The sequence below is a fragment of the Pisolithus orientalis genome (assembly GCF_024613125.1).
Source record: "Pisolithus orientalis strain OTSU chromosome Unknown F5J12scaffold_61, whole genome shotgun sequence".
Classification (NCBI taxonomy): domain Eukaryota; kingdom Fungi; phylum Basidiomycota; class Agaricomycetes; order Boletales; family Pisolithaceae; genus Pisolithus; species Pisolithus orientalis.
Window position 1 is genome coordinate 33,902 of NW_026260842.1, and position 20,908 is coordinate 54,809.

A 20,908-nucleotide genomic window follows, 5' to 3' on the forward strand; every position below is an offset into this window, starting at 1 on the left:
GTGGCGCACCGAGGAATGGTTAGATGCAGCATTGGATAATTTCGAGCCTAAGAGCGAACGCCTCTTCGTCTGCTTTGTAGCCATCGAGTAGTTTTCGCGTACGGTTCGTGAGTTTAGATAGATGAGCTGAGGGTTTGAAGGAACGAGTTGGGTCGCTGTTGCTGTAGACACGTTTGACGCTGGTGCACAGGTTCCATTCCATTCGTGGTTACCTTGTTTACAGGACATTGTGGCTGTGGTGGTCGCGTTTTTCGCGCTGTGGGAACCTTTTACTATATTTACCCTATAGTAGCACTGCAATCAGTCACTGCTACTAGTCAATCCCCGTGTTCCAGCATAACTCTGTAACCCAGTCAATCACTCGCCTTCGATGCGCAAGTACTCGCTCTGGTATGTCTGAAGTCGTTTCACGTCAAAATTTCAAAGCGGCCCTATCATATCTCGTGTATTATTGTACGATCACACTTTAACCAGTCGATTCTTGGCAGCCGTACCCCACCACAACGCTGTATATCTGTCGAGCCTCATCAACCTCCTGTCTTCCATTCGTAAGTACTCGCTTGGGTGTGTCATCAGTAATTTCTCATCAAAATCTCACAACAGCCGTACGTTATTCCCACCATGGCAACGAGACAATGCCAGTGGTGCCACCCATATATTAAATGGCATATTGGAGTGTTTGCCCTTGCGAATGATACATAACTTGTAACAATCATCTTATACGCAAAAATCTAAAGTATTCGAAACTCGACGCTTTGACTTCATGCTCAATTTGTGAACAAGGTTTCTGCCGAAGCTCATGTCTGGTAACAATATTGCTACGATATTCTAATAGTGGTACATATCGAATCTGATGAGCACTGAGTAGCAGTCCCCAGAGTGTGAACTGACAGTGCTCCCAGTGCATTCCAAACACGCCTTGCTTGCAACGATGGTCCAGGCTAGGGTCTCACTTCACAACATTTCCATAGCACTGTAACAAACCTACATAGCTGTCACCGAAGCTATTTAGAGCATTGCCATATAGATCTCCCTCTATTCGTTGCCATCAGTCGTACCCGTTGGTGCCGTTGGAGGATCAGAGATGAAGATATTGCTTCCTTTGACGTTGATGAACGAGTACTAGTATATGATGAATAATTCACATCCAACGGAAGTAGTATCCGCGATGATACACACCTCCGCGAGATCCGTGGACTTGCCCCTGTTGTAATTTTGGTACACAAGGTTCACCTGAACGAAGTCACATCAGCGACCTGGGGATAACAGATACATGGTGAAAGAGTAGATCATACTTCTGTCATGAAAGGCCTCAGTCCAGCAGCTTCTAGCGCCTCCCACCACGACAAAAATTCCTCAAATTTCTTCTCCCATGTGTGAATCTCAATTAGTAGCTGTCCAAATGGAAGAGGCTCCCCCGATGTGATGTAAGGTTGCAAAATTTGTGCGAGTACTTCGAATTCCCATCCTTCCACGTCGACTTTGAGAATGTCGATGTGGGTGTGTTCTGTGTAGTTGGCGAATCGTATTGGACTCCATGTATCATGAACGACAGACGTACTGTTCATTTCCATCAACGTCTTGAGTGTGTACAACTTCTGCTCGTCATGTGGGCTGTGCGCATCCACGTGCGCGAGGCCGTAAGGGAAGAAGTGGGCACGATAGTTATTCAGTTTGCTGGAGCCGAACGAGTTGGAACGATAATCGTATCCCCAAACTTGACAGTGTTGCGTACGTTCTAGCATCTCTGCTTCGAAGGACGTTTCGTAGTACATGCCTGCACCATGCGAGGTATACGAGGAAATTATTTATACGGATATGTGAAAGGACCCACCGAACGTGTATATAATGCAGTCCGGCTTGCGCTCTAGGCGAGAGAGACCACAAGTCCATTTTCCACCGTCACCCAGAGCACCTATTCGTTCCATCTCATGCGGACAATCGAAAGCAGGAGGAAAGAAGCTCCCTAAATACGCAAAACGACATCATTGGAAACATTGACTAGGCCGACGAAATAGGCGTACAAGTCGTGTAGGCTGGCCATGGGTCTTTGTCGGGAGGGAACCTGTACAAAGGGTCACCTATGGAAAACCACAGAAGTCAGAGCGGGGGAACATACATGTGTATGTGTCGGGAAGTTGGACCGTATTTTCGTATCATATCTTTTCGGTCTGAAACGACATTCTGATAGACACGTTCTGCACGTTGTAAACGGGCTGGTAGGCTTGTGTCGCGAATCAAAGATGCGAAAGAATCGGATGAAACCAATGGCTGGGAAGGAATCAGGAGGTACACGGTGGCCGAAATGACCAGCGCTATTAAGAGCAAGTAGCGAGGGTGTCTGTTCCAGCTGGATGGCATATCCAACACCAGAATGTTAATACCGCTGCTGGAACGGTCTTGAAACGTGCAAGGATGGAGGCCAGAGAAGAAATCCTATGCTTGAGGCAGGATGTTCTTTCTTGTCGCCTTCGCCGTTGCTGTTCGTGCTGCGGTCGTTTTAGAAAAGCGCTGTGGTGCAGTAGGACCAATATGATACGCGTTTCTCACCGTCAGCTCGCACAAACCAGTTCATCAATGAAGGCAGTCCAAGAACCATATACGGAAAACACATGCCCGCGAACCGGTGGTGAACCGAGCCGGTTCTCATCAACTACCAATCTGATATCGTTCAACTCAGACCATCGCAACCGGTAGCCGCACACAGGTTCCTCTACAAATACAGAGACCCCGCTGCTGTGTAAATAGATTACGACGTGAAGTCGACACTCAGTGGTAAAGTCTGTCCTTCGGCTTCCATCCCCAGCGCCGATGACCTTCGAAGAGTCACTTCCACGAGACTGCTGACACGCGAGTCCGTGATTTCAGCAGTATATTACACACCTTCTGAAGTAGCTGAACAACTTTGACACGAAGCCAGTTAGACCAACAGGACAGAAATATCCGTGGACAGTAGGGCGATCCTTGGACTCGGATGGCGGATCAACGAGAACGAGGAGAATAATTGGGCACTCCGACTTCCATAGTGCAGCACGGAACACAATGTGTTTATATTTCGGTGACTACGCTGCCACGGCACACTCGGGTGCGTCTAGAGGACAAACTGATTTCTTTCTCCGGCTGCTCAGATGTTCCGGTATGGATAAGCTCATAAGTCCAAAAGTAAGTGGCTTGTCTGGACTACGCGGCCTCTGCGGCTCTTGGGCCCTCGCATTTAATCTGGTAAGTTAAGAGCTACCATCTACAAGGCGAGCTTTGTGGAACGTACACTGCAAGAATGGAATTGACATATGCTTGTTTTTCAGGTCATCAATTCATTGTATCTCATCCGCAAAGCGGGGCTACTCACACTGGCTAGTTATCATGAGCGGAGTGGAGATCGGAGGAATCGCCCCTTGTGTAAGCCACTACCTCTCTTTAGAGACGCATGGAACGGAAGAGTATCTGGTAAAAACAAACCGTTATCCAGAGCCACAACGCAATAATGCTGTAGAATAGATTCAGAAACGTACAAACGAAGTCGACTGGGAGAAAAGATACCTTGTCAATGCTCCCATGTTAATGGTCACGGTCACAATATGTTGGACGGCAGTTTCTGCTCTTGAAGAGAACGTTTTTAATGCAGAGAAACAGCAGCAATTGATATGTATGCGGACCTTTTCATTCCATAGCGGCTCGGCCTGAGATAATAGTATACCGAACCCGTAATCAATACGTCTGCGATAACACCTGTTGCAGAAAACTACAGGTAAGAGCACCAATGGAGCGCTAATGTCTTTCGGGAAAGGTGTCGTTAACCTACCGCCGCACGCAAGGCGAACATCGGTAATTCAAGCCCAAATATAAATCCTAGAGTCCGTCATCATCTGCGATGCGGGACGCTAGTAGAGGACAGACATACCCACGCTGCTCACTGAGAAAGTTTATAAGTACCATAGGACACAGGAACTTGTTGATTTACCTACGGAACGTGGCAGCACTGAACAGTATCTGGTAGCAGTCTACGTATAATCTCTGGTGAGGAAAGCGGCACACATACCACAGAAGCAACGAGCAAGACATTCCCACCACTGACTAAATGAAAAATAAGTAGAGTAACACATATGAAGTTTGCTATCGTTTCTTACTTATCCACAGTCTCCAACCGTAAAAGCTTGTGGTGGTCAGTTTAGTCCATATTATGACATTATGAAAGCCTTTACCACTGCACAATGAACGGAATCGAGAACTATGAATCGGTTCAGATTCGTCCGTCTGCTCGAGCTAGAACGTAAATTACCATTTGTACAGCATTCGCCTTTGCTCTTAATGTTATTCAAACTGAGGGCTTCCTACGCGACAAGAACTCACCGTGCCCTGCCTAGAATAATGTTGATAGACGTGAGTTCGACGAAAATTTGACATAAGGAATCTGCGTACCAGGGTAAAGCAGGCAAGTTTCCAGGGTCACTATGATGTCCTGTGACAAGAAAATGGCCTTGGAGCGTTATCATGCAATAGATCTGGAAAGTACTTCCAACCCTATGCATTTACAGCGCTTAGACTTCTGCAATATTGGCATTGGCATCCTCACGCGTCACCTACCATATCAACCCTACCTAACACCGGGATCAGGAGGCCGTCGAACAGAACATAGAGAACTGACCAGACACTTCTGGAATATATTGTCCTTCGGGAACATACGGAAGTAATAATAGTTTTGGCATAGGGAGACACCAAACATACTGTCGCGGTATGCATTCGGTCAGCTTCATTACAAGTACATAGAATATGTCACTCACAGAAGAGCGATATTGAATCCTTCGCAAGGAAGATACTCGGCATGATACGCACGTCCAAACGGCAGACAAAGAAAGAAAGCTCACCTACGAATGTGGACTTTTGTATGTCCCCGACGGGTAATGGTTTTGACATGAGGACACTGTTGTTAGAGGAGAATTGGGGCGTAGAGTCCAAGCTTTCATATAGTAAATCATCCATCCAAAATGTTGCCGATCGTAATAGTTGATAGGCTTCCGAGTGGTGCATACATACGAACCTGGCGAAAAACGCCTAAGGGCGCAGCAACAAGGGGATTAGACTCAGCTGTTCCTGCCTAACATCACGAGACTCCTAGGGTCTTGAAGTTCCTGATCAATCCGAGTATTTAGTTACATAAGTATTACGGGGCTAGCTCTGAGGAGGTTAAGTGCGTCAGATGAACACTAATACCAAAAGGCGTACACCACCACATTTTAACTTTCCGCACTGAATGGTCCAGTTGAAACGTTGGTCGTACCTTGTCGGATGACCCTGAGTATAATGCGAACATGGATAAGAAAAAATTGTGCATTGTATTGAACCAAGGGAAGCCAAGGAAATTTTATGATAGCCAGACTACAGGGCTGAAGCGCTGACATTGATGTGGCTCAGCTTTTCTGTCCCGCCAACATGCGTTCCAACTCTTGCTTTCAGGGTATACCGCCCACGTACTCGGCGCGCCGAATTCAACTTTCTGAAACAGGTAAGGATTCGTGTGCGTGGGTAGCTGGACGTCAAACGTCAGGCCACATCGAGTCGTTCCCCCTGTGACTCAGCTGGCAGCCCTGGTCGCCGGTATCTTTATCCGTAGTTCAATCGTCGGCTTCATTGATATAAAACTTAAATATGACCGTTAAATATGACCCATGGGTTTGAAGCTGGCATGGGTGAATGCAGACGCTGACACGAGCACATTCCCCATACTGTGGAGATGATTCGGTTGCGCTCCTCTTGCAACGGTGAGAATCACCGGAAATAAACAGCCGTTGCATTACACGCCTATGTACTTAATATACTATCCAACAGACTCATGCATCACCACATTTCACATAACACAAGAAAAAATATTGGACTCGGAAAAGAGAGATCAAGTGTGAGAAGGGAAAGCCGACAGAAGCTAAGCAAGGTGTATAAGGGAAAGCGAGTTGATGGTGGAATAGCCTTTGTATCAGTTCTTTTATGCGCTGTGATTAGAGAGGGATGTGGATGCGTTTTACAGATGTGCTAACGAATGAATGGATGGAACGTCCGGGCTCGTCGACCGCTTCGACGCCAAGGGATATCGAATGCAGAGAGCAGAGGCCTGCGGAAGAACGAAGGAACGAGTGTTAGGGTATTCGGGCCGATAGACTGAATCAGCGCAAACGAGACCATCGTGAAGTATCGACAACCCAGGAATGCGATGTGACAAGGAGTGGACGTATCCATCGTTCGCCAGACGATGCACCGACAGAACTGTATCGCCCTCCCGGGGCCGTCACCCACCATCGACGTGTCGGTCACCGCTTCCTCTTTCCATTACTCACGGTCCCCTCGGGATCCACTATCATCCCCATACTCATCCCCAAGCCCACACTCATCCCGCCCTCGAGGCTCCCACTCCCACTCCGGCTCCCTTCGCCCTCTCCTCCGTCTTCACCCTCCGACCCCTCCTCTCTCTGTACCGGTCGAACGCGTCTTATCCATGCATCGGCGAGATCGGGCTCGTCGGCGTACAGGTCAGCGTCGAGGTCTCCATCGATCATTTCTTCGTCGGTATCGCGTGGGTGCGTTGGTGGGACCCCAGGGGCGGTGTTACTAGTACCACGGGCCGCACCGGGGGTAGGCACTGAAGCGGGTGTAGCAGGAACGACGATATGTCCCTCCGTGCGTACAGTGACACGTGGTCGACGCGAACGGTGTGTTTCATGTCCCATTTCTGTTTCTACTTCCGTCTCGGCGCCGTCACGAGGCTGGGAATGAGGTGGTGCAGTAAGGTGGTTGTTGTCGCGGTGGTGATTGTGTGACGTGCGGTCACGGTCGCGTGCGTGGGTATGGGTATTATAGGAGACCTCGATCGGCGCAGAGACGGGATCATGAGGGGCATCCCATTCGGCATTGCCTACACCGCCTCCAGTCGCCCTGGCCTCGACGCCCTCAAGATCCTCTTCTTCGTCCGCTTCGTCCGCTTGAGGTTCGACTTCGACATCCTCTTCGAGGTCTGCAAAACTGCGACAGAGGGGGCACGAAAATGCGGTGGTGTGTTTTTCGAGTAGGGGTCGTATACATTTGTAATGGAAGGCATGTGAGCAGGGTGCTATGAAGAGGGCTTGGCGGATCGTGACGGCGAATAGGCCTGCGCACAGAAGATCAGCTCTGCCCGTCGTATGCGCAGAAGTAGATGTGGGACGACTTACAGATGCAGCAGTCCGGTATGTTTTGTTTGGAGGGACGTTTATTCCCTTTGATTTCTCCTTGTTTGAGTGGGTCTGTGCCCACGCCGAGCTCCTTAAGCTGGGTGATCGCATTCATGCTTACCGTAGAGTGAATTAGCTCTGGTGTATACGTCGGTCCACATGACAGGGCTTACTTGAATGCATTCGCGGAAGCTTGCCATTCCCTTCCGACTTCGACTCTTATCTTGACAGACTTGTAAATATCCTCTGATCCACCCTGATAGTCGACGCCGAGCTGAAGAATGTCACCGTCACGTAGTTGGAACGGTCTGGATTCGTGTCCAGCAGTCGACAGCCTCAAGTGGTTCAAAAATGTCCCGGAAGAAGACTTGGTGTCTCGGATGAAAAACTTTCCGTTCTCCAGCCAAATCTCTGCATGGGCACGAGAGACGACTTTGGATTTAAAGGCGAGTTTGCTGGAGTTGTGAGCATTTTGAGCTGCGAGGGTCAAGCCTGCACGATCGGTGAAACGCCCGATGCGGAGGGGAGAGTCGTCATCTTTGAGATCACGGGTGATAGGCTCGAAGCGAAGAGTGCGACGGGAGTCGAGGTGTGGGACGAGTCGGATGCGGTAGGTTTGGGAAGGGCTGCCAGATGAGGCGGTGTGGTTGACCTGGGGTAGGGCATTTGGCATGTTACTGTTGGGATTGGGATTGGGATTGGGATTGGGATTGGGGGTGAGGGTGGACGTCGTAGTGGATGGGGGGATCTCTGAGGAGGGAGAGACGGGAGTCGGGCTGAGGGCGTTGGGGCCAGTGCCACCGATCGAGCGTCTTCGCCTGAGGATATGGGAGATGCCGAGACCGGAAGACGCCTGGGGTGGATTCGAGGGTGGGATGACGAGTGCCTGGGGGGCAAACGACCTTCTGCGGTGGTTTGGGGGTGGAACTGGAGAGGTTAGACTGGGCACCGCTGGTGGGGACGGGGACGGGGACGGGGGAGTGTCTTGCGCAGCGGGGGAGGGCTGTTGAGGCTGCTGCTGTTGGGAAGCGGAGACGCCCCGCGGTCGACTGGCACGAAGAAAAGAACCCAAAATGGTTGTTGACCGCACCCCAGCAGGTGGATTAGTATTATTATTATTACTGTTGGACTCTGCCATCACCGCCGTCCCGTCCATCGCACCCATCGCTGAGCTCGTCATCGTAGTAGTGGTGGTCGCAGTCGTGCGTTGCTCTTTTTCGGCTGTCTGTGATGTGGGACTGCTACTGTCAGGCACCTGTTTCGAAAAAAATACCAGAGCCGTCTCCAGCCCAGCCACTCTCATCTTGAGGTTACATTCTCGACGTCCAACAGCCGTTGCCGATATATATTGTATTGCAACGAGGCTACTCTCCGAGTACAGCCTTGCACTGTACTGCACCGCTCCCCGCTCGCACCACATCCGTCCCCGGTTCCATCGCACAGTGAAAAGCACATCTCTCTTATCAGGGTGTCTTACCAGCTATCAGCCGAACATGTCTCACGCAGTTTGTCCCTGAGGCCCGAAGAGTCTTTTTATGGCCATGTTCCTCCCGGCACATTTTGCTAATACGTGGCATCTTTACACTTCTAAACCACCCACACCCACACTCTCCGCAATATCAGCTCATCCGTTTGTCTCGCACTACAACCGTTTGAGCCCCTGCCATACATGATACAGTTTGATCGTAGTGGTGACACCATCATTCCCATGCACAGCTCCGACTCCGTGCAGCGACGAAGTCGTCGGATCGTCCGTGTGTTTCGTTGGCGATTCTCCCCGTAACGAAAAGCTATCCAGGCTCACTTCCGAAGTCTAAATATCCCTCGGAACACCCACGTAAAAGCCCTGTTCCGAGAGTCCAGGTTGATCCTGCTGATGTGATAATGTTCAGCCGTGGGTTCCGTGATGTGTCAGAGCGAATCCCGAAAGGCTCACTTCAGCAATCATTTTGTTGCCCTCGGATACCGACTAACTCTGCTTCATGCTGAAGACACGAGAATTCCTGCCGAACAATCCTTTTACTCCACAACAGCAATCTATCCATCCACACCTTCTCAGTTACGCGACGCCATCCAAGTCCGGGGAAACTTTACTTCTCCGGCGAGTAAGGAACATTCCCTTGCCTTCTCGGAATACCAAGGTACCCATGACACCCTCGAACACCCAGGAATATTGGAGATCCGAGAAGCCTATCGCGAAAACTCAACCACGCGACCGGTTAATCTATCCACCCGGTTTGCACCACTACGCCATACGCTACCTTAGTAGGGTTCGTGATGTCGAGCACTCCTGGTACCCACATTAGTAACCGATCCTCATACTCGGCCGGATGGTAATGTCGAAAAACGTCACTCTCGGGACAGTACGCACCCAATGGGGCGAAATCACTCTAAACTTCCGCGCTAGTTAAGCAGATACAAACGTGACTTCGGGGTCGACATGAGTCGATTCCCTTCTTCCAACTGGCATATTCACCAATAGGTCCTGTCCAGTTTCGTGTGCGTGCCGAAGGATTCCCTGCACCAACGTCGATCGCGACAGGTGGAAAGTCCCTGGAAATGTTAGCCCTCCTTTCTACCTCGTTGTCTTTCCTCTCACCAGTGGACAGAAAAGCAAGGACGACACGATAACTCCACGAATACGCCAGCCCAGCTCCAGACCTGGCAAACTTACCGACCGCTTCGAAATTCGGATCCATTCCTGCCACATATGTAGGCCAAAGTAAAATGAAGTCATTGCCTTCCTCTCCACGACGTTGTAGTGGAGGCCCGAGGTTAAGACACAGCCACACTGGGCTTAGTCAGACGGACGGAGACGCGGACACACAAGGTCAGTTAGGCAGATGATCTTGGTGCTTGCCCCAAGCTCAGCTCATTGCTCTCTCCCACTGCTCCAACGTCCAGATCGCATTATGTGCACCCGTCGGCGATGAATCAATAAGTCTATCTACTTCGAATGCGCATGCGCAGATACCCTCGTCGGGGCAGAGTCATCTCGATATTGACAACATCTTTTTGTGGTTCCCTGACTTTTCACCCTCATATTCATATTCTTGTTTTCTTTGCGCTGGTCAGTACCATTGTCGCAGTGTTGATAACCCAGCCACTGCTGTTTCGCTTGTCTCCGATTTCCGTTCAGTCTCGCACATCACGACCCACGCTGGATTCTGCTGTCCAAGGGCATACTCACCGCAAGTCGTCCTGGCGCAAACTACATTGCCTTCGGCTTCGATCACCACCATGAAAACGTCACCCCGTGTTCGCGAGTGAACCTAGATGAGTTGGCCCGGGAGGATGGCGGTCATCAAACAGCCTACAGGCGCATGCGAGGGTAGCTTCCACCCTCTGACAACACATCAGCATTAACGTCTGTTCAATCTGAATACTCCTGACAACACCTACACTGCGTCAAGTACCCTTGTTTGAGCTGGCCCAAGCCGATATCCTCAACATAGGCGAAAGCGCTGACTCGAGGGTTCAGGGGAATTAATACATGTACAGTACGGTACAGTTCCATAGTCCTTTCCATGCATAAGAGTATACAATCCGATGTAGTCCAGTAAAGAAAATCACCCGTGAACATCCATTTCCACAACGCCAATTTCTATTGGGGGAAGACGATCCACTTCAAGTGGTCTGTCTTTCCACGGAGGTGAAAAGGAAGCGGAATATTCGGGCGCGGGCATCGCTACAAGTACGGAAATGCGTAATTGGAAGGTATCACTCAGACCCGAAGATGGTGCTTCGAAACAGGGTAACGAAGTGGATGATTCCTGCGAAGATGGGGGATGTCTGTGAAATGGCCCCCGGACTTTTTGCGTTCGTAAGAGTGGCGGACACTGGGGTGGTTGCTCCTTGTCCTCTTCCTTGTCGATATATGCGATACTCACAGGCTAGATAGCGGGGACGGGGCCGACCACGGATATATTAGTTAGAACTTCTCCGCAGGAAGGGATGGGGGTGAGACTTGCCTTGATGTCAGTCCAGACCACCCGCCCACACTCCTTGCGTACATCGTCGGGACTCCGGGTCCACATCTGCCACAGGGCAGGTTTCTCACCGACGACTCTCTGTCGTCTCCGTGTTCCGTAAATCGACGGTCCCACATCCGCAGCAAATCGCTCATTCGTTGCTTGAGCAAGTAACTGCCGATCTCGTCGCCGGAGAATAATACTACGAGCTATGACGGTGAATGTGACAGCGACAAGAAGAATCAGTGTTACTGCAAGGGCAATGGAGGATGTATTTAGGGGTGTCATGGACGTCATGAGAGTACGAACAAACAGACGGTACCCGTGAGTCATGCTAGCTTACCCCATGTAGTGAAGCGCAGTTGCTTACCGAGAAAGGTGTATGTTCTAGCTGTTTCAGAGGTCATGATGAACGGATGCGGGAAAGGCGGTCACTCGGCGACTGAGGCAGGGAGTGACATCATGATGTCAGCACTTCCGAGCGGAGATGGAGTCCAACTCATAGCCACCATCAGGAGACCTGAAAGCTATGTAGGTCCATAAACAAACGACGTCATGAAACTGACACTACAAGTAGAAAACAGGCAGTAAAGACCATAGTACAGGCTAATAGGGGTTACACATAACAACAGAGTAAGTTATAGCTCAAGCAAATAGCTGGGGAAAGTATAAGTACAAGAGACATCCCATTATCAACATGAAGTACAGGGTCATGCTGTGCGAACTAGAGCGATCAATAGGCGCACAACCGATGTGCCCTGCGAGCTTGGACAGTTTCGCCTCGCGATCCAACCCGTTGTGTTCGATCCCGTATCCTTCCAAGTACTGATCAAGCTGGTGGTCCGTTAAGTTATTTATCACGCGGATGTCCCACAGTGAAGGCAAGCCAAGCTACACGGGAGCGCGCGATAGTATATGTAACAGACAAAGCCAACAAATGTCAGGAAACGCCCCAAAGAATAGAGATCCTACACTTACGTCGTTTGGTGATTGAATTTCGCCGTCTGTGCGAATGAAGGGTATGGTCTTGAATTGACGAACAAATCCCGGACCGCAACCGAAATTATATATCTACAGAAGTATACAAACACCACAGAAATGGATCAGTCAGAACGCATGGGGGAAGAATAGGTAGGGGATCAATCTGCAACGGACCTGACGTGAGTCGATAACAAGGTCATTAACATGCCTATTTGTAACTTGCTGGTCATTGGTGATGTCCCCAACCCGTTTGCCGGTCGCAGCTGCAACACCCAATGTTACCTGCACCGACTGTCCGAGGTCATCCAGGTGTTGATTCGCTGTCTTGGTCTGATTCTGCAGTGTCTCAACATTGCTGTCCAACCGCGCGAAACGCTGACCCATCTCGTTGAGGATCTCAGGTTGGACAGCAGTAAGGATATCTTGCAGTGGGCCGAGACAGTCTTGCAGCATCTGGCCATGCGCGGCAACGGTGTTTTCCTCCAAGTGGTCGGTAACAGGACCTAGCTGTTCCTGGATATCGCCAAGACTGGAGGTGACTGGCTTAAGAGCAGTCTCCACGGCAATCGTGACGGCATCCTGGATCATTGCTTCCCGGTTCTGTGTCTGGGTGGTACCAGTGCCAGCATCATTTGGAGTCCGACCTTGAGACATTTTGTGAAACTGTAGGCGGGGAGCGAGTTGGTGGTCGCTGGCTAAGAACGTGTGAGAAGTCGATAGTGCAACGCAATCTTATATGTATCTACTCCGTGATACGCCCATGACCAAGTTTGGAGGTTCTGTGGGTGCTGCCTGAACTGGCCGAAAAGTTCGAGTCATGGTAAGAAATCTGACACGCGCTGCTTGGCCGTGGAGCTGCGCGCGCGTAGATCTCCTGTGAATATATCATGATGAGAACCCTGTGTCCAAAGACAAGAACACTATGCAATTGCCCAACTCCCACTCGAAATTGCTCCTTGGGCGTTCCAACAACTTTTGATCCTATCCGCAGGTTGGAACGCCGTGGGAACTGGACAGTTCCGTCTCGTTCCTTCGTTTCTTCCTCGTGTCAATACCGAACTCGTTGGGTCGGTACGGTAGTTCGCGTGGTGTACTAATTAGCGTGGTGCTTTGAGCCGATGCAGGGATCACTTACTTCGGATCCTCCCATGTCTAAGGTGTTTCTATTTCCGCTTTCTAAACTACACATCTGCTCTTGGATCCCCTCAGTTATCGATCACAGGCACTCGAGGCTGTCCGGGAATCGTCAATAGTCTATTTTAACAGGTCCTTCTCTTTCCGGAATAAATCCGTAGTTGAATGTGTTCCGCGGGTACGTGCTCCATCAATGGATACAATAGTTCGGCACACCGTCCTAATACATATTCTCAGCCTCCGCATTCCCGATGGCCATGTGGGTATGATACCTCGAGCGTAACTCCGAGCAGGCGCGGACGTGACTCATTGACCTGACGTGCATAACTTGTTTCGATTCTCCCTTTCTAGATTGCATTGGCTATTGGACCTTGGCTGGTTTCCAGCGCATACGGTTGAGCGTGGCCAGAACTTGTGTATGGTCCTTGACATCATCAATATCGATCACTGGTATAAGGCTTTTGCTGTCTGTTGGAGTGCCTTGAATCATGGCATGGTCTTCATGTAGACGCAAATCTAGGAATATTCGCATTAATACCAATCGACACTTGTGTTTATGCAGGTTGCAACTTCTCTCGACGAATGTGTCCATGCGGTTCCATCTGAAATGACTGACGATCTTTCACAGTATCCTCCGTTGCCGGAACGGCTGCGTCCGGCGCGTCCGCCATACATTCCGGGTCGCTGCAGAATGTGGATACCCCTGGGCTATGCATACTAGCACTTATGAATAGAATCAAGACACTCCCGCCATTCAGTTCTCCACGAAATCTTCTGCAGACCCGATTTACTGTCAGTTACCCTCGACGACCTGTGCGTGAAGTTTGTTTGCCGTTGGGACGCTCCTGGGTGTTACACGCACTGTACATGATCACCACTCAATCATGGGACGATGGAGGTACAGTAAAGAGGATCGACGACGACCAATACTATGGTTACCTGCCCTGACCGCTATCGACCGCATTGGGTGAGCTTCGAAGCGTGAACTATGAGATGAGTGCTGAAGGAACACGTGGTGGGACATTGATTTTGCATTGGTTGCATTGATATGACTGCAGACTTTTAATATGACTTCTGGCATAGACCGACCCGAACAAAGTAACACGCCGGACCTAATGCACCACAGAACGTCTCGACTTGCCGAAGTACCTAGAACAAGAACCAGAGATGACACAAAGGCATTTTTATAGAGCCAACAGTTCGACGCTGTCCGGCTCTAACAATAGGCTAAGTCAGAGAGACATCAGTAACCAAGAACCACAGCCTGAAACTAATGCTGCAACGAAGAGAAAGGATAGGTACGGAAGACCTCCAATCAAAAAGGGAAAGATCGCAACACCGTACGAAGTAAAGTCATCAGGAGGCATGCAGCCAATAAACTCCCTGAGTTTGGATAGCTGTGTGCTCCGATTGGCTTCGACTTGGATCCCATATCTCTCCATATACTGATTGAGTTGGTGGTCCGTTAGGTTGCTGATCACACACGTATTTAGCAGTAAAGGCAGCCCAAACTACACCAGCCCGCACGATGACAACGCAGCAGTGAAATGGGGGGATTTTCAGGTAATGTCAAATCAAGAATAGTTCTGGAACCTACCGCACTCGGTAATTGAGATGTGCCATCTGTACCAACAAAGGGGATGATTCTGAATGCATGTATAAATCCTAAACCGCAACTAACATTATGGCTCTGCAGAGGCATATGGGAACCATATTGAAATGAAGCATGTAAGTGTATGATGGGACAGGTGGATTAATGAGATCTGGCACCGACCTGATAGAATTTGACAAGAGCGGCATGTTGGGCATTGACGACGTCATCCCGTGCAGCCTGCAACGATCGCCCAAGTTCGTCCAAGCACTGATTCGTCGTGATGATCTGGTTTCGTAGCGTATCGATATTGTTATTCAACGGTGTGAGGCGCTGACTGATCTCTGCGACTATCTCGGTTTGAAGTGTGCCGAGACCATCACGTAACGGACGGAGGTGACTTTGCAACATCCCTTCATGTGCTGCAACAGTATTGTTCTGGATGTTAGCAGCAATAGAATCAAGCCGCTGGTGGATATCGCCAAGTCTGGAGGTAACTGGTCTCAGAGCAGTTCCCACCACAGACGTGAACTCCATCTCAGCGTCCCGGTTTGGGTTACCGCCAGTTCGACTCATGCTGTGGAATTATAGGTGGAGGTGATGGTCACTAGAAGAGATCGCTTGATAACGATGCAACCCTTTATACACCTAGCATATATCCATGGGCACAACTGCGGTAACTCACGTGTTCTCTGAGTTACTGTTTGTACTTACCGTGGATGGAACAGGAATACATTGTCCTTGATGATAAGTAGTGGACTTCGGAGATTATCGATCACTGTGAAAAGCCGGGAAGGCATCGGTATGCAAGGACTCCCGCATCCCGCTGCACGTGCCAACGGCAACCATGCAATGTGCGCCGGCTGCAGTGTTAGTTATGGTCTCGACAACGAGGCAGGCGTTACGAATGCAACTCATGGGGTCGGGCTTGAACTACGCTGGCCAGTCTGGAGGAATATTTTGACGGTGCTGACAGGACCATGCTTTGTAACTAAAAATTTTATTTCAGGGACGACTCACTGCTTGTCGGAGGGGAGATGGAAATCTGGACTTCTATCGCCAATTGAATTCCGACATGCTTCGAAAAGACTCCGTTCATTTTTTTTCAAACTGATCCTTGTCAAGGGTTGGTGGTGCGAACGTTGAAGCTTAGCTGATCTCACCAAGAACTAAAAGAACTCGTAAGAGCTTGAGATACATGTAAACAAACTAGCGGTCGAACAAGAATCATGCACAGGTCTGGAAATTGAAAATACAACGAGAAAGGAACAGCTACAAGAAATCGTGACACAGCAGTGATAGAGATTACGCATAATGGCAAGGTGAGTGATAATTCAGACAAATAAATGGGGGAAATACAAGTACAACAAACATCCCATCGCCAACATAAATACAAATGCCATACCGTGCGGACTGGAGTTATCAACAGGCATGCAGCCGATATACTCCCTGAGTTTGGACAATTTCACTTCGCGATCCAGTCCCACATGTTGGATCCTATATCCATCCAAGTATTGATCGAGTTCATGGTCTTTCAAATTGTTTATCATGCGCATGTCCAGCAGCGGAGGCAGGCCGCACTTCGCGGACATAGACAATAACAAAAGGTAGATCAAAATTTCAGGAGATGCTAAAAGTATTTGGGACCATCGCTCACTGCAGTTGGCCACTGAACTCCACCATCTTTATTAACGAAGGGAATGATTTTGAATGGGTGGTCAAGTCCCAAACCACGTTCAGCATTATAAATCTGACGACACATACAGAGAACAGGTCAGACTATGCGAGAAGCACAGGATGGCACTGACCTGACGAGAACTGACGAGAACATCAGTGATATGACCATTTGTGACGTGCTGGGCATTGGCGACGTCTTGGACTTGTCCAGAAGTCTCAGTTACGACATCCCGTGCCGCCTGCACCGATTGTCCAAGTTCAGCCAGGTGCTGGCCTACCGTAATGGTCTGATTCCGCAACGACTCAAGATTACTGTTCAACGACATGGAGCGCTGATCTACTCCATCGAGGATGTCAGACCGAAGGGTACCAAGGCGCGTATGCAACGGCTCGGTATGGCTCTGTAACATCTTGGCATGTTTGTCAACGGCATTTTCCTGTACGGCCGTGGCAAGAGTGTCAAGCCGTTGCTGGAGATTGCCAAGTCCAGAGGTGACTGGCGTCACAGCAGTCTCCACCGCAGACATGATAAGCTCCCGCATCGCAGCTTCCTTGTTTCGAGTCTCGGTCCCCCCAGCAGGATCCTGGTTCTTTGGTGGTGCCGTCATACTGTGGAATTATAAGCAGATAGTGGGCGCTGGTCACTGGCTGGGATCGTGCGATGGTGCGGTGCAACCTTTATCTTGCTTGATACTTATCTCCCCTTCCATAGGCGCGCCCCAGGGTCAATAAAGTTTGCACCGCTCGACGTCCATTTGTCATCTGACTTGCTGTGGATCGAATTGCGACGCTCCGAAGTCTGCACAGTGCATAAGCGACCATGAAGTACAGTCAACATCCTAGGTCGCTGCCCAATGCAACGGTTCAGCCATTGTGGTGGGATAGTACTTAGATATTGGAAACCGATCAGCGTGATGCAGGTGAGATGTATTAAACACGACTATCGAGTTATTCCTTAATGCGCTTACCAGTACATGACGCTTGCACAAGTATCGGGCCACTGTATGGTGTTTGCTCGAGTCCTGAAGGATGAAGACAAGGACAGAACTTCGAAGTGTACCAAATGGCTCCAGGCTAGGGGGACCCGAAGCTGTGAAGTACGCGATGATGCCTGGCGTGTGGAAGAAGTGCTATTGACGCGGTGCTGTTGATATTTTGTATTGAGCAACGGCACACGTTCCGGCGCCCAGCAACGCGCCTGACATTGTCACTTATTGAAACCCTAAATTCGCTGAAGCGTCCGAGAAGTCAAAGTTTCGAATTCCAAGACCGACTGTAAACCGGGTACATCCATCAAGGATCATCGATCACGCTGTAAAAAAGCTGCCTCATACAAAGACACAATCCTTTGGGGTTGGGTAAGGGATGGAAGAACAGGGAAGCAGAGAAAACTATCATAGAAAAGAAGTACGCATACGAAAAGGGGTAGGAAGGTTTCAAATCCGGTGATTAATACAGAAGTAAGATAATTCAGCCATCGGGTTGTCCTTGTTTTCATTTTCTCCTGTCTTCCTCGCGGCGAGAAGAAAAGGGAGTGACTCTAGAAGACCGTATCACCTTGTCGGGAACACATGTGTAAAGTGATGGTCGAAAGGTAGAAGGCGGGATGAACGATCTGATGAAAGATGACACTGCAACGAGTTCATCAAGGAGAAACTATTTGATGGCTAAGACTCACTTTTCGGAACCCATGACGACATTCGAACGCTTTGGACACTTAAATGCTTGCGCTCCAATTACGACCTATCCGGAACGGACATCAACGCCTCCAGCCTCTCCTCCAAGCCTCTTCCTAGACCTTCACGTGCCCACTCGCCGCCCAAGTCTTCCAACATCATCATGCCCTCTCTATCCCCAGTACCCCTGTCGCTTGCAATTCTTCCGCCTTCCCTCGTAAGCATATCACGATCTTGCCCACAAAGTCCGATACCAGTGCACCCGGTATGCCCCGTGTACCCTGACACACGAGGAATATGTGGCGGGGGCTCCGCCACTGAGCAGTTTGTAAACGACGAGAGAGGAATAGTTGCCGCTGGCGTTGAGGCGAGGAGATCTGTGTAGGAGATGAAGGAGAGACGCTTTTGAGGTGGAGTGGGTGACGGCGGGTGGGAGAGACTAGTTGGGTGGATGCAAGGGGAACCGGCTGCATAGGGTGAGCCTGCAGGTGGTGGGGATAATGGAGTGTTGGGAAACAGGGGAGTGGATATGTGTCGTCATTTTCGTGGTGCCGATCGTGGTGGTGGCATTCAGGTTGGGAGTTGCAGATGTAGCAGTATAAGCTGACGATTGCAGTTGCGATAGGGACTGGGAGGCAGGTAGGAGCATAGGTGGTTGTTCGGCCGTCGTTGTCGTAGGCGATCCTTGAGATCCATCGGTAGTAGACACCGTCGAATAATACACTGAGGTCGGCGTGCTCACGCTCGGACTCGGGTGTGGTTGGTTATTCGGGATGGTCTTTGGTGGGGACATGGAAGGTGTGAGCGCCGACGGACTCGTTTGAATTGTCAATCTCTGCTGTTGCGGTTGTCCCGCTGAGGCGTCCTTGGGACTCGTCGAAGGAGTGAGTATGGGGAATGGAAGTGGCGGAAGGGGCGCGGAGGGTGACCCAGGTACGCTCAACAAGAGACTGGTGCGGGGGCCGGCCGTGGAACCGGGGGCACTGCGTATGGCCGTGCCAGTTGGGCTGGGGCTACGGCTTCTGAGGCTCCAATTGGGGCTGGCGAAGCCGCTGCCTGCGGGACGGAATGGACGCTCATAAGCCGGGGTAACGACGGCGATTTGGTCCTCTTCCATGGGGGATGCGGATGTAAGTACGGCAGCCGCGGTGTCGAGGACGGAAGGGACGTTTTGTTCGAGTTGTTCAGTGGTTTTAGAGCGGGGGATGCGATGTGGGTTGAGTGGGTGGATTTGGGAAAGGGGCGGGGATGTTGTTCCGAGTGGTTCGATGTCGCGCTCGAATATGGCAGAAGAGGAAGAGTGTCTGAACGAAGCCATCAGTATGCAAAAAAAAGAAGCAGTGGCACAGACTCACGCTGATGTAGGAGAGGAGGGGATGGACGAGGGCGAGCGAGAGCCTACTCTGACCGAACCAGTCTGGAGATGCTGAGATGTGTGGTTGGAGAGCCTGTGCTCCCTGTGAGAGGGGGTCAGCAGCGTCGAGTTGGATGTCATTCTGCGAAGATCCGTGGGGGGAGTGTGGTGACCCTGCGACGAGACCATGTCTTATTTACGAGGGGGGAAAGAGCGTCAGAGGGTCAGACTGAGCTGTGGGGGGTGTTTATATATGTACGTACTCTGCTGAGATGCTTCTGACGAGGTCATTTGACTTGATCTGCTGGAGGGTTGGAGGAGCAGAGGAACTCAGACTGATGACGGACGCTGATGGCAAGTCCCGGCACAGGTCCACAGGTCTCGGCTAGCTCCTTATCCGTGGTCCACGGGGTCCACACAGACACCACCTGTGCTGACGTCATGTGGATACCTCACAATGAAACAAAAAGCTGGCACACTAGAATCACTACCGCTGCACGACTTGACTTGTTCGAGAAATGGAAGGGCTATCTCAGAGCACGTGTATAGGATATATTAATGAGGTTGCACGAAGGTCCGGGAACTAGGCCGCCACTACATATGTAGTGACAGACCATGCAGCACCCCCGAATAGGACCGCTATGCTATCACCGCCTTGCTACACGGCTCTTAACCGGCACAGCGTAACTGACACCAGCTGATACCATGATCACTGGTACCCTGGAACATCGCAAAGAAAGCACTGCACATGGACGCAGCAAAGGACGGAGGGCCGACGGCTATGCTGATGACATGTCACAGACATTTATATTGATATTGAACCGCTAACACCGATGAAGTTCCCTTACTGTAGCAATTCTAGAAAGTGGTCGATCCTCCTCCTTACATGGGGAGTATATATAAATGGGTCTAGGCCACAATGACGCAGCATGGTAGTACTATATAGTATATACAGCTGATAAAACAAGGGGGAAACGGTTGTTGAGGCAACAATGTTGCCAATCCATCTGAAACAAGCCACATATAAATATAAAATGAGGAGCCTCGTCGAGACGTTCTATGCCATCGTCCTCGACATCGACTCGGTCGGCGTCGAGAGAGTGATTACATAAGATGGCACCAGGGACCTTCAAGGCAGCCATCTGTTCGATTTCTCGGCAGTCCTGTCATTCAAATCAAGTTACAGTTCTAGTACCACTCTCCTGTGAGCGTCCTCGCCGGTCGCTTCACCCATTCCTTCCTTCCCCACATCGCTACCAAAGGAAGCCGGGATGGCGGAGAGCTCAGAGACGTCCGAATCGTCAACCTCGTCTCGGCTGGTGTCTTCC

The 20,908-nt window shown here is 50.3% G+C and overlaps 8 protein-coding genes across 8 annotated transcripts; 1 reads left to right on the forward strand and 7 right to left on the reverse strand.

The window, feature by feature from the left end:
• Positions 1-796: 796 nt before the first annotated feature.
• Positions 797-2,518, reverse strand: F5J12DRAFT_863548 (methyltransferase domain-containing protein). The gene is made up of 7 exons (XM_051746973.1): positions 2,120-2,518; positions 2,025-2,065; positions 1,835-1,966; positions 1,562-1,777; positions 1,296-1,507; positions 1,180-1,233; positions 797-1,122 (listed from the first exon to the last, which is right to left on the reverse strand). Exons 1-7 carry the CDS (start codon positions 2,359-2,361, stop codon positions 1,036-1,038), a joined length of 984 nt encoding a protein of 327 aa, XP_051595102.1. The 5' UTR covers positions 2,362-2,518; the 3' UTR covers positions 797-1,035.
• Positions 2,519-2,920: 402 nt separating this feature from the next.
• F5J12DRAFT_863565 (uncharacterized protein) lies at positions 2,921-5,418 on the reverse strand. Its single transcript, XM_051746974.1, has 20 exons — positions 5,232-5,418; positions 4,866-5,175; positions 4,782-4,800; positions 4,646-4,724; positions 4,585-4,598; positions 4,420-4,521; positions 4,351-4,360; positions 4,280-4,297; positions 4,203-4,228; positions 4,128-4,153; positions 4,040-4,074; positions 3,966-3,990; positions 3,902-3,913; positions 3,803-3,849; positions 3,657-3,742; positions 3,541-3,600; positions 3,460-3,487; positions 3,350-3,407; positions 3,269-3,293; positions 2,921-3,219 (listed from the first exon to the last, which is right to left on the reverse strand). Exons 2-20 carry the CDS (start codon positions 5,026-5,028, stop codon positions 3,063-3,065), a joined length of 990 nt encoding a protein of 329 aa, XP_051595103.1. The 5' UTR covers positions 5,029-5,175; positions 5,232-5,418; the 3' UTR covers positions 2,921-3,062.
• Positions 5,419-6,299: 881 nt separating this feature from the next.
• F5J12DRAFT_897833 (uncharacterized protein) lies at positions 6,300-8,499 on the reverse strand (the record flags this gene model as incomplete). Its single annotated transcript, XM_051748061.1, has 3 exons — positions 6,300-7,135; positions 7,197-7,312; positions 7,370-8,499. The coding sequence occupies 3 exons, from the start codon at positions 8,497-8,499 to the stop codon at positions 6,300-6,302; spliced, it is 2,082 nt and encodes a 693-aa protein (XP_051595104.1).
• A 1,543-nt stretch (positions 8,500-10,042) lies between these two features.
• F5J12DRAFT_500501 (uncharacterized protein) lies at positions 10,043-10,602 on the forward strand. The gene has a single exon (XM_051739737.1). It carries the CDS (start codon positions 10,153-10,155, stop codon positions 10,438-10,440), a length of 288 nt encoding a protein of 95 aa, XP_051595105.1. The 5' UTR covers positions 10,043-10,152; the 3' UTR covers positions 10,441-10,602.
• Positions 10,603-11,924, reverse strand: F5J12DRAFT_500500 (uncharacterized protein). Its single transcript, XM_051739736.1, has 3 exons — positions 11,538-11,924; positions 11,168-11,418; positions 10,603-11,089 (listed from the first exon to the last, which is right to left on the reverse strand). Exons 1-3 carry the CDS (start codon positions 11,572-11,574, stop codon positions 10,766-10,768), a joined length of 612 nt encoding a protein of 203 aa, XP_051595106.1. The 5' UTR covers positions 11,575-11,924; the 3' UTR covers positions 10,603-10,765.
• F5J12DRAFT_863577 (uncharacterized protein) lies at positions 11,649-12,856 on the reverse strand. Its single transcript, XM_051746975.1, has 3 exons — positions 12,323-12,856; positions 12,146-12,238; positions 11,649-12,058 (listed from the first exon to the last, which is right to left on the reverse strand). Exons 1-3 carry the CDS (start codon positions 12,800-12,802, stop codon positions 11,813-11,815), a joined length of 819 nt encoding a protein of 272 aa, XP_051595107.1. The 5' UTR covers positions 12,803-12,856; the 3' UTR covers positions 11,649-11,812.
• Positions 12,857-14,394: 1,538 nt separating this feature from the next.
• F5J12DRAFT_786599 (uncharacterized protein) lies at positions 14,395-17,158 on the reverse strand (the record flags this gene model as incomplete). The annotated part of the gene is made up of 10 exons (XM_051743486.1): positions 14,395-14,431; positions 14,627-14,755; positions 14,880-14,905; positions 15,057-15,450; positions 15,588-15,651; positions 15,894-15,951; positions 16,084-16,145; positions 16,279-16,453; positions 16,531-16,623; positions 16,682-17,158. The coding sequence occupies 10 exons, from the start codon at positions 17,156-17,158 to the stop codon at positions 14,395-14,397; spliced, it is 1,515 nt and encodes a 504-aa protein (XP_051595108.1).
• A 641-nt stretch (positions 17,159-17,799) lies between these two features.
• On the reverse strand, positions 17,800-19,769 carry F5J12DRAFT_968648 (uncharacterized protein; the record flags this gene model as incomplete). Its single annotated transcript, XM_051750044.1, has 3 exons — positions 17,800-18,665; positions 18,691-19,530; positions 19,582-19,769. The coding sequence occupies 3 exons, from the start codon at positions 19,767-19,769 to the stop codon at positions 18,287-18,289; spliced, it is 1,407 nt and encodes a 468-aa protein (XP_051595109.1). The 3' UTR covers positions 17,800-18,286.
• Positions 19,770-20,908: the final 1,139 nt, after the last annotated feature.